The 12723-nt window shown below is 39.6% G+C and overlaps 1 protein-coding gene across 1 annotated transcript in view; it reads right to left on the bottom strand.

The window, feature by feature from the left end:
• The window catches only part of LOC109038378 (atrial natriuretic peptide receptor 1), a 405535-nt gene that overhangs the window by 98283 nt on the left and 294529 nt on the right, over positions 1-12723 (bottom strand). The window contains exon 16 of the mRNA XM_072306602.1: positions 6499-6657. Coding sequence (XP_072162703.1) covers positions 6499-6657 — 159 coding nt within the window. The remainder of the gene's footprint in view (positions 1-6498; positions 6658-12723) is intronic.

Raw genomic sequence — 12723 nt, 5'->3', positions numbered from 1 at the left:
GGCGTCGGGCTCCGAAATCCACGGAACGGCGACAGCCAGTCCTAGTCTTTCCTGGATTTCGGAGCCTACGACGGATGTTACATGCAAGGTCAGGATGTTTTTGGCGAGCGAACCGTGGGAAATGACGCTAAGTTCGCAAGCCTGGGGACCCACGAGGACCTCGCTGAAGCCTCCTGAAGTCAGTCGCGTTTGCCTCCTTGCCCGTGTGCTCCACCCGGATACCTCGGCCTTGTCGTATCCTGCGCCCTTTCCGTGGTGCCTTCCCTGTTGTGTAGCCCGAATGCGGTAAGTCCCCCGGCCCCTACCGGCAGCGAAGTGACCCCCTTGTTGTTAGTTTTCCTGTGTGGTTTATGTCTTTATGGTCTGTGTGTATACCATAGTAGACGAGTTCTGTGTGTAGTTAGAGCTCTGTGTGATAGTTGTTTGTGGTCTGTGTGACCTAGTGTTGTAGTCGTTGATTTGTTATTGTTACATCCGCTGTTATTACGTATCGTATTTTACACCCCAATACACAAGCGGCCACCCCTAGATTGTGAGTCATATTCTTTCCCTAGGATACCACTCTCGAGGTAGGTGACCATTTATATAGAGTGAAAGGGCTCTTACATCCCCCTAGACCATCCCCCCTTTTCTAGGTTACCCTTTCTGGTGGACGCCCCCATCTGCGACCTCCTACGTGTTCAGCTGCTTGGCTCGAGAGCTGAGCACGTTATAAAGACATTAACTACTTCTGCCTCATTTAGGGGAGTCCATTCCATCTGATGTTCGACATTTAGATCCTTAATCCAGTCCGCTTCGGTGTTATGCTCTGTGGGAGTTTCGTAAATTCCTCTCCAAAACTCCTCTATTTCTTGTTTCTTAGGGGTTGCGTCGGTTTCTGCTCCGTCCCCTTTGATTTTTCTGTAAAAGCTCTTTCAGTTAGTTACAAACATCCTATTTTTCCCTATATTGGTTAGATCGTTTTTTGTACCTCCTGATCCTTTGGCTGAACACTGATATGCGTTGTTTAAGTTGTTCGGCTGCACTTTCAATATTGCGTTCTTCTCCCCTGGTAAAAATAGCAAGTGTTAGGGCAGTGAATTTTCCACTGAGGTAGGTGCAATTTGCTCTGAGGTAAGTGTTAAAGCACTTACCCAAGAAGTTAGCACTAAGGTAAGAGGCACTGACTTCGGGAGAAAGACTTATCTAGTGCAGAGATATCTCTGAGGTAAGCGGGACTGAGGTCAGGACTTGGTAAAGAGGGTAAGACTCTGACATCAGTCTTAATCGGACCGCACTCACTCCCAAAAAATAGAGATGACTCCCCCTTCCCCCACCCTATTTCATTTTCGTGGGGGTATATTTCCTCGGGATACGGGGACCACAAACTTTATCTTACAGAGAGGCATATTTTTTAGGAGGGGGATTTTCTAAGAGGGAAGGAAAACTTGTTTAAGTAGCCACACTCTTGAATAATTTGTTTTACCTTCTTCGTTTATGATGGCACTTAAATAATTAAAACACAAAAAAACTGAGATCGGTAAAAATGTTATCACCGCTATAATATGTATTTAGATGTATATATCTAAGTATTATTATTTTTTTAACTTAAGAGTTTTTTTTTTAAAAAAAAAAAACGTTTTAAATTTGGTTTTAATTTTTTCAGTTTTAACACTTTTTAAAATGTTTCAGTCTTAATTTTTTTTTACAATTTTCCTATTTTATTTTTAATTCTTTTCCAACTTTTTTACTCCTTAACTTTCTATTTTTGTATCTGTTATTTTATATTTTTTGTATCATTTCAACTTTCATTATTTTTTTTACATCCTTAGCTATAATTTTGAATTTTAATGCGTTCCATTTTTTTCAAAGAAACATAACTTTTAAAACTTCAATTACATGTTGATTGATTGAAAAAGAATAATAAAATAATTAAGTATCGGATTCAAATTTAAAGACAAAATCATCATTTGCAATTAAAAATCAAAATAAAATCAAAATATTAAAAGGATGCAGAAAATGGTGCTATTCGCAGTGCTACGACCGATCTCAATCGTTCTTGTATTTTGGCTGGTAAAGCGATTTTGGGGCACTGCCCCTCCCCCATTCCAAACCTTTCACACTATTAATGAGGATTTTCTGGGGGAAATCAGGGGGTGGTAGGACCCATTATGCCAAAAATCAGTTTATTTTTAATTTTTTCCCCAGCCTTCATACAAGTCCTGGACCAGTTGCTTAAAATGAGAAAATAAAGTTTTTCGTCGATTTTAAGGGATTGGAGTAAATTTTGTAGGTTTGCAATGTCAAAAAAAACATTATTACATGTAAGTATACTATGCAAAATCACGATAAAAAATAATTTGATGCCTGTAATTGCTGGTAACTGCCTTTAAAAGCTGCGTCCAAAACGCTAAAAAGGCGATTTCCAAAAGGGTATCCCGGGATAAGCATGTCAAAATGCCCTTGTGAATGGATTTTTATTTTAACCATTTTAAGTCATCAAGGGGGTCCTAAAACTTAGGTTTTGGGGGTTTTAGCCCCCCAACCCCCTCCGCCCCCCCTCAGACCCCCCAAAACCGCTTTTTTGGGCTATTTTTGACTATGCTAACGTCATTTCCTCATAACTTTCGTAATTTTCAATAGAATTGAACCAAAATTTGTCAGAATCTACATCAATTAGCTTAGTTTGTGTAGAAAAAAATTCATTATCATCAGATAATATTTTAGCCCCTAAAAAAATTCGTAAAATTTTTGAAAAAATCATTTTTTTCCTTTTTTCGCGGCTAGGTGGCGTATGGAAACATGCACACAAACAAAAATTGTCTCTATTCTTAATTTATACATCCAATAAGATACAGGAAAAATTTCGTGTTGATCGGAGTGGTGCGCCATACTTAAAAACGCAATTTTCTAACCTCAAAACGGCCTAAATGCCACCATTAGCCTCCTTTGATGACTAGGCGTGGAGAAATGTAGAGAGAAATATCCGGTCTTATCGTCTCACCTCTTAAGTGATCCACTTAAGTACCTAGAGTCAAAATTTCGAGTCGATCAGAGTGGTGCGCAACACCCAAGCACGCAATTTTCTAACCTCAAAACGCCGATATTGCCCATTTCGGCACCCATTATCACTTCGTGTGAAAAAATAAGAAGAGGTACACATCCGATATTATTGCCCTACCTCATGAATTAGACACTTCAGTGCATTTAGTCAAAATTTTGAGTCGATCAGAGTGGTGCGCAACAACCGAACGCGCCGATTTCTAACCTCAAAACGCCGAAATTTCCCATTTCGGCACCCATTATCACTTCGTGTGAAAAAATAAGAAGAGGTACATCCAATATTATTGTCCTACCTCATGAATTAACATTTAAGTGCATTTAGTCAAAATTTCGAGTAGATCAGAGTGGTGCGCAACAACTAAACGCGCCGATTTCTAACCTCAAAACGCCCAAATTGCCCATTTCGGCAACCATTATCACTCCGTGTGAAAAAATAAGAAGAGGTACATCCGATATTATAGTCCTACCTCATTAGTTAGGCACTTAAGTGCATTTACTCACATTATCACTCCGTGTGAAAAAATAAGAAGAGGTACATCCGATTTTATTGTCCTACCTCATGAATTAGACACTTAAGTGCATTTAGTCAGAATTTCGTGTCGATCAGAGTGGTGCGCAACACCCAAGCACGCAATTTTCTAACCTCAAAACGCCGAAATTGCCCATTTCGGCTTCCATTATCACTCCGTGTGAAAAAATAAGAAGAGATACATCCGATATTATTGTCCTACCTCATAAATTAGACACTTAAGTGCATTTAGTCAAAATTTCGTGTCGATCAGAGTGGTTCGCAACACCCAAGCACTCAGGGAAACCTCTAAACTCCCAGGATATATATGACGGTAGGGAGGCTTGCCCATCCCCACGAAGAAGCGTTCCCTCCTCCAAACTTCCATAATACGTAGCGGTGCAATGAGTACTGGCAAATTCAAGTCAATAAATTCACAAGAGGTTAGAAAGAATCCTAAAGTGGAAGGAAAACACTTTTTTAGTAAAGAAACTTTGTTATGAGTGAAAGAAACGGGGGGGTTTTTTTTTTAAATATAATTAATATAAAACGGTAAATACGACTATATGTATAGTCGTATTTACCGTGGTCTAGCATTGGCCTCAGTATACCCTTCAGCTCGCCCAGAGGGATTCCCTTCATGAATCCCCAGGCACACCACGTGAAGTCCGACCCACTTCAAAAAAAAAAGAAACCACACCTTCAATTTGTTTTTGTTTTAACCTAATATACGTACAAATTGTTTCAGAGGTAAACAAAAAAAATTGTAATGAGCAAGTGTTTGTTGACAAAGTCTGTTAAAATGAACCTTCTTTGCCAATAAGAAATCATACCAAATACCCACCAAATTAGGTCAAATTTATCTCGTGCATCTTAAAAAAAATCTATCCTGTAAATTCAAATGCAAAATTGACACCAGCAAAATGGAGCAACTTAAAACCATTGATCACTCGTCTTTATTTCTTGCCACTGATTTTTGTTTATTTTCCGATTTGTATATCATGTCTTACCTTAAGTAATAATTTTGTCATCTCTACAATTGTAAATATTAATTATATTTAAAAAAAACCCGTTTCTTTCACTCATAACAAAGTTTCTTTACTGAAAAAGTGTTTTCCTTTCACTTTAGGATTCTTTCTAACCTCTTGTTAATTTATTGACTTGAATTTGCCAGTACTCATTGCACCGCTACGTATTATGGAAGTTTGTACGAGGAAACGCTTCCTCGTGGGGGATGAGCGAGCCTCCCTACCGTCATATATATCCTGAGAGTTTAGAGGTTTCCCTGAGTGACCGGGTCTGCTACGCGGCAGGGTGACAAAATAAACTTTGAAATGTGCATCATGCAATTTTCAAGCGGGATCTTGGCTGACATACAGTGATAATAAATGCCAAAATGGGAATTTTGGGAGGTTTCAGGTTAGAAAGCGGCGTGTTTGGGTGTTGCGCATCACTCTCATCAACACGAAATTATGACTCTAGGTATTCAAGTGCCTAATTCATGAGGTAGGACTATAAAATCGGATGTACCTCTTCTTATTTTTTCACACGGAGTGATAATGGGTGCCGAAATGGGCAATTTGGGCGTTTTGAGGTTAGAAATCGGCGCGTTCGGTTGTTGCGCACCACTCTGATCTACTCAAAATTTTGATTAAATGCACTTAAGTGTCTAATTCATGAGGTAGGACAATAATATTGGATGTACCTCTTCTTATTTTTTCACACGAAGTGATAATGGGTGCCGAAATGGGAAATTTCGGCGTTTTGAGGTTAGAAATCGGCGCGTTCGGTTGTTGCGCACCACTCTGATCGACTCAAAATTTTGACTAAATGCACTGAAGTGTCTAATTCATGAGGTAGGGCAATAATATCGGATGTGTACCTCTTCTTATTTTTTCACACGAAGTGATAATGGGTGCCGAAATGGGCAATATCGGCGTTTTGAGGTTAGAAAATTGCGTGCTTGGGTGTTGCGCACCACTCTGATCGACTCGAAATTTTGACTCTAGGTACTTAAGTGGATCACTTAAGAGGTGAGACGATAAGACCGGATATTTCTCTCTACATTTCTCCACGCCTAGTCATCAAAGGAGGCTAATGGTGGCATTTAGGCCGTTTTGAGGTTAGAAAATTGCGTTTTTAAGTATGGCGCACCACTCCGATCAACACGAAATTTTTCCTGTATCTTATTGGATGTATAAATTAAGAAAAGAGACAATTTTTGTTTGTGTGCATGTTTCCATACGCCACCTAGCCGCGAAAAAAGGAAAAAAATGATTTTTTCAAAAATTTTACGAATTTTTTTAGGGGTTAAAATATTATCTGATGATAATGAATTTTTTTCTACACAAACTAAGCTAATTGATGTAGATTCTGACAAATTTTGGTTCAATTCTATTGAAAATTACGAAAGTTATGAGGAAATGACGTTAGCATAGTCAAAAATAGCCCAAAAAAGCGGTTTTGGGGGGTCTGAGGGGGGGGGGGGCGGAGGGGGTTGGGGGGCTGGACCCCCTTGATGACTTAAAATGGTTAAAATAAAAATCCATTCACAAGGGCATTTTGACATGCTTATCCCGGGATACCCTTTTCGCCGCGACTATAGACGCGTTGCGGCAGCACTAAAAATCATCCGATTTCGCTCAAATTTGGGGATATTAAATGTTTAACATAATAACACAATAGAACCATCGAATATCGATGTTCCGAGAAAATCTTTTGGATGGTTCAAAGGGACACCCTAATATATGATACCCTATTGATGGTATATCCAGTGAAATAATCATTTGTCTTTCGTTGAGTTTCATATTCCATCTTTAATTGCAAAATGGGCGCTAGAGCTATATTTTAAAAATAAGTTCCAATCCTACCCCCCCTCCCGGGTGCCAGTATTATTTTATTTGGGAGGGGGGGAGGAGCGAAAATGCAAGTGAGGCAAATAATTATACCTTGAACAGTAAAATTTTGTTTTGCAACTTCGTAAGGGCCGCCTCGGACGACTAATTCTTCTAAAATGATAGAAAAACTATACACATCTCCGTTCTGGGTGGCAGGTTGACCTAATATCACAGTCTGAGGCAAGAGCTCTGGCGCGACCCACAGAAGTTCTGAAATGAATTCCAATTCAATCGTTACCATAAAATAACACACTGGCTGATGTCATTCACTGATCAAATATTAGCTTAAATCGATTACCAAAAAGCACTCGTCCCAAGTGCCTCATAAAGGACCTTCTGAATATATTTAACATTGCATGCTTTAATCAAGCCTCTGCCATAAACACACATCGTTGAATGGGACAATTACGCTTGACATCTATCCAACCCAATGCAATTTACCTGGGTAAAACTGATTGCTTAAGGTGATTCGATGAACGCCATCTTCTGTGTCAGAACGACGTGCGATATATCGCATCGATTGCCTCTACTTTTTCAGCTACTAATCATTTTTCTCTAATTTTGAGATTGCAATTCTGTTGTCGGGAGACTAAAGCATTCACTTACCAATTTTAACAAAGAAATTCAACGTAATAGAGGCGTGGTTTTTTTGGAGGAAAAATATCGCATTCGAGTGCAGTTTCGATATCAGTATCGAATGCGATATTTTTCCTCTAGAAAAACCACGCCTTTGTTACGTTGAATTTCTTTGTAAAAATTGGTAAGTGAGTGCTTTAGTCTCCCGACAACAGAATTGCAGTCTCAAAATTCCATCGAAAAAAAAAAAATGTCCAAAAAAATCTCAAAATTCCATGTCCATCGAATCACCTTAACTCAACCTTGGGTCAGTTGGGGTATAATCGGCTTCTTAAAACGTATCACCTTTAGTTTTAGGGCGAAATCACTTTAACTTCTTATACAGGGTTTGTTGTTTATTTTTTTCTTCTGCGTGTAAGCACGCTGCCTGAGTTTTATAGTCAAAACTCCATTTACCTAGATTAAGCGGTTTTAGTCCCTCGCCAGGAACTCGGACTTCATCAAATTTATACCATAGAATTTCATGCACAACCTCAGAGAAGGAGATTATATTATCAGGTCTACAGTGAAGCGCCGCCGTTTACAAGTATATTAAATGAGTCTACAGTAATTTGGCGAAAAGTCTTATCGTGTCTGACACATCCAGGTGCAGTTATCATCTGAACTCTCAGGTGACATCACCTCATTTATGTTAGGTTAGATAACTTTTGAAACAGGTGAGATGACATCATACAGGGTGTCCAAAAAGTCCGTACCCTGCATCGTAACTTTTGAACGGTTAGAGATAGAAAAACGAAACTTTTGAAATGTTTCTATCTTAAAGGGGACCATCCTCTAGGGGGTTCAAAATTTTTGTCCCCCCTCAGGGGGGCGCGGGGGCCCCAACTTTTTTTTTCAAATGATAACCCCTATCTTGTGATACATCATTAGAAAGAGCATAAAAAATTAAGAATTTTGGCGCAAACCGCAAATCGATATCTTAATGTTTGACCGAGTTACCTATGATAGGTCAAAGGTCAAATTTGACCTATTTTCAAAAAATCATAGCTCCAGTTCAAATCATCGTAAAGAAAAAAATAAAACGGGAAAACTTACCAAATTGTAAGCATTTTTAAGTAAAAATCACAGAAATTACTTCAAACTAATTTTAAGGGGGGTTTCGGACCCCCAAATACGTCATTTTAAAGGTCATACGATATTCTCGCGAAATGAGCCAATTTCCCCTTACTTTTCCTCAACATTATCTTAGTAAGTTCAAAATTAGTTCAACACTGCGTTTTCTAGCCCCCAAATTTCGGGCAAAGTTCAAGAAACGAAAATTAAATTAATTCGACTAAGTTTCAACTTTGTTTCAACTTAGTTGCAACTAAGTTTCAATTTTTTTTCAACTTAGTTGCAACTAAGTCGTAACTGTCTTACCATTTAGTTGCAAGAAGTTCCAACTTCCAAACAACAATGTGAATATACTTCTTGAAATAAGTTGTAACAAAGTTACAACTTTGGATGCATCACTCAGTAGACCCACGGGGAAGAGTGAGGGGGAGGGTCGGGGGGAGAGAAATGTGGGGAGGGAGGGAGGAAGGGGGCGGGGAAAGGGGGGTGGTGGGGAAGGAGAGAGGGGTATGAAGGGAGGGAGGGGTGGGGTTGGGGGCAGTTGACATGCATCCTTGCGACAAATGATGGATAAAATACTGGTTAAAACATACTGTTTAAGAATTCTTTTAAAATTTGTAGTTGCTTAATGAATGAGGAATTTTTATTAAATGTTTTGGTTTTTTAACATTACTTATTAAAATGTTCAAACCATTAACAAGTTACTAGCTATAATGTAAGGATTTTAAGAAAGCTATAAAAGATATAATTTTGCAGCCAGGAAGTAAGCATTTTAAACTGAGATGACTTTTTTCCAAAACCAAAGACTTTCACCATAAAAAAGAATTTCAGTCTTGGCATGCAACAAAGAAAGTGCAATTTTACTTACCATAAATTAAGCACTTGCGCAGGAAAATGGGATAAAATTCATGACAGAATAGGTTAAGTCATAGAGGCCAATTGTACATTCTAAGAGCCAGGGTTTGCAATCTAGCAGCATTGCAAGGCTCTTGCTTTTTTTAACCGAATCACAAAATAAAAATTTCAATCCAAGATTAATTTCGTGTATGCTAAAATAAATATGATGATACTCACCGATCAACTCTTGGTGGTTCAAAGAAAGTGCATGACTTGTTGTAACTTTCAACTGCGAATAAAGATCAACAACATTTGACTGCTTCTTGATTTAATCAATCAGTCATATGTTGTTAAAATTTTTATGCAGACATAGGCGTAACAACCGTTACGGTTGTCGGACATTAAGTGGAGCCTTTCCATGCTGCCTCTCTGTATCCTCATTTTATTTTCGCTCAGGGCAGTGCGAGTGCAATAAACCACAACTGATTTGACTTTAATGCTGCTGCCAAGTAACTGTAGGGTAGAATTGGCGTGTGCACACAAACATTTTCCTAAATTCCCCGTGATTTTCCCAATATTATCTTCATTCCCAACTAGAACTAAGGAAAGAAATGTTCGATGCATTCAGGTTAATATGGTAGGTATTTGTCTGTCTGTCAAGTAGGGATGTCGATACTTATCCGATACTTGCAAAGTATCGATACTTTCGATCGATACTTAACGATACTCGGCATCGATACTCCACGATATCGATACCATGCAGTATCGATGCCAAGACCCCAGTATCGACGGTATCGATACTTAATCTGATTTGGCCATGAAGAAGGCCTCTTTTTCTTTTTTAAAAAATTCTCTCCCCACTATTTCACCTTCAAGATGCACTGTGACAAACGACGGAGTAATCAAGTTTCTCAAAATGATTATACTTCAATAAAAATGTTAAAAGCTCAGTTCGATAAGTGTAGTTAAAGGCTCAAAATAGCTGACTAAGGACGCGAACAGGGCTTTTTCGAGAGAGGCGTAAATCTGGCGGAATTTAACGGCCGACATACATACGCACACTCAGAATCACGGCATAATTCAGAAATAGTATCGATGGTATCGATACCTCATAAGTATCGATACTTCAGCTCGATGCTCGATACCGGTATCGATGCTTAGAGTCGATACCAGTATCGATACCGAGTATCGATACTTCCCTGAGTATCGACATCCCTACTGTCAAGTATAGCGACTCCCTGACGTTGCTTGCCTCTCCTTTGTTCAGTTGGCACGGCTGCTCTGTTGGCCGGGGAAATTTCGAGTTTGCTTTGAGGCATCACTTGAGAAGTTCCCCTGGCCAATCAGAGGAGTGGATTGCTCGGCTGATCACTGGAGGGGGGGGGGGGGTGTCAAGTATAGCGACTCCCTGACGTTGCTTGCCTCTCCTTTGTTCAGTTGGCACGGCTGCTCTGTTGGCCGGGGAAATTTCGAGTTTGCTTTGGAGCATCACTTGAGAAGTTCCCCTGGCCAATCAGAGGAGTGGATTGCTCGGCTGATCACTGGAGGGGGAAGCAACGAGTTGGTGAGGAATGAGAGTGCGTTTCGTCGGATTATTCGGTCTGTGTGGTCTGTGAAGTATGGAATAAAAATTTGTGTCATCGAATCAAATTGGGTTCTCTCCGCTCTCCCACCCGGCTAATCGCAAACCTTAACACTGTCCTGTTATTGTACAGCAATTCCATTACGTTGCGACTCTCTTGCCGTGATTTCTACCTGTTGCAAATCATTTAACGATAGTGAAAAGCTCTATCTTTTCAATTCAACCACCAGTCAACGGAGGATCCATCAGTCCGTTAATCTCAAATCCTTTTGTAATCATTATCTAAAAGTAAATTTCATATGAATTGAAGACTAGATAGAACAATTGATATTTGACAAAATTGATGACAGTAAAAAACTGCAGAATGAGCAGACTTGATTTAAGAGGATTCTTATGTGCATCCACATTAGGTAACGAGAAACATGTTTTCACCTTACTGAGCTACGTTCAGACCACTCGATAGTGTAAGATAAGCGTTAGTTACACACAGAGAGACTTTGCGCATGTAACTAGCTTCATTTGCGATTCAACATGGTGAATATGTTCCTACGCACATGCAGATCGAGCTCGCTCACCAGATGTTGCGGCGAAAATCGGGAAATGTTTGTATCAGCTCTCATCAATGTAGTGGTCCCATGACATTGCATGTATGTAATAATATGTAGAGTGGCGCTAGTTTGAAGCTGATCAAACATTAACGTTAGTCTCAACATTAGATGAGGGAACTCAATTGAATCGTACGTTGACTCATGTTACGAGCTTGCATCAAGATTTACTTGGAATAAAACGTTTAAGGAACTTCAATCAATTGCAAAAAACCCTGCCGCAAACGGCAGGGTTTTTCCGTGGGGTTGCCGGCAAGTAGGGGACGGTTCTTTTTGTAGTCTGCGCATTTACCGCGGCATGAGTGTATTTTCCGAAGGGTAGTGTCACATTGGGGAATGAAATCATTTACCCTACCCCTCTTGCCACAGATATGTTTGAAGAAACAGTTCCCCTTGGCTGCGCAACTACTACCCCCCCCCCTCACCCATAAAAACGGTGAATTGCCACTATTATGGAACGCGTTGGCCGATTTCGCTGAAATTCAATAGGAAAGCAGTCATAGTAGATATCTAACTACCATCAAAATTTCAGCTCAAAATATTCATTTTCACTCGAGTTATCGCGTGGACAAAATTAAACCTCCCCCCTTTTTGATCCCTCGCTGTGCGAAAAGTAATTAACGTATTCCGATTTTTTCTGCACAGTTTAAAAGTACTCTTAGGGGACTATGAACCCCAGAAGTTTCGTTTCAAGAAACTTAAAAATTAACTGCCGCTCAACGCTCTGAAACCTGAAAAATCCTCACGCTGGCTGAAATACACACACACACACACACACACACACACACACACACACACACACACACACACACACACATATATATATATATATGGAAATGAATGACATATATATTCGTGATCTACGACTCGAGATCGGTGCTCTTTACATGGTCCCAGGTCTAGGTCCCACCATGAGGGAGAACGCAATAGTGTATCTTTCCTTCTGAAAATACACTAAAACTGGCGATCAATTAATTTTTGTTGAACTCAGTTCAAATGATAGATTGACTTTGAGTGATCTTTGCTAGACGGTACATATATGCTGGCATTTCTAACCTCACTTCATCTCGGCCGTCGAATATCCAGGATGGATAAGATATTTTAGTCCACACATACCACAAAAGAAAAGAACTCTAAAAATATTATGGATTGTGGGCAGTTCTCAAAATGAACAATAGCATTCTACTTCCACTAGCATGAGCAGTTGAGCACACACAGTAAGGTGCGGGTTGACACAAATCACACACTTCGACATATTTCAACGAGTAAACTCATTGGAACTGGAGAGGAATCTGATCGGGTGATCATACGAAAGGCATACAAACGATTCTTTACAGATCAGGACTAGTTACGTGCTACTTGGAGGATCTAATGTTTCTTGATAGAAAACAGTTGAAACTCTCCCTGAGAATGAGAAATTGATCGAGTATCAAGTCCATAAGATACCACAGTTCACACCAGACACTAAAACCGCACTTTTGACTAGGAGACATGTGAATTACTCGTGAGTCGTGAAGGAGCTCGGTCAGCTTGGTGTAAAATTTAAATAAATTAAAAACTGTA

Source organism: Bemisia tabaci, chromosome 1 (genome assembly GCF_918797505.1).
Source record: "Bemisia tabaci chromosome 1, PGI_BMITA_v3".
NCBI classification, from domain to species: domain Eukaryota; kingdom Metazoa; phylum Arthropoda; class Insecta; order Hemiptera; family Aleyrodidae; genus Bemisia; species Bemisia tabaci.
The sequence above is the reverse complement of the archived record's forward strand: the minus strand, read 5'-3'. Positions and strand labels throughout refer to the sequence as shown.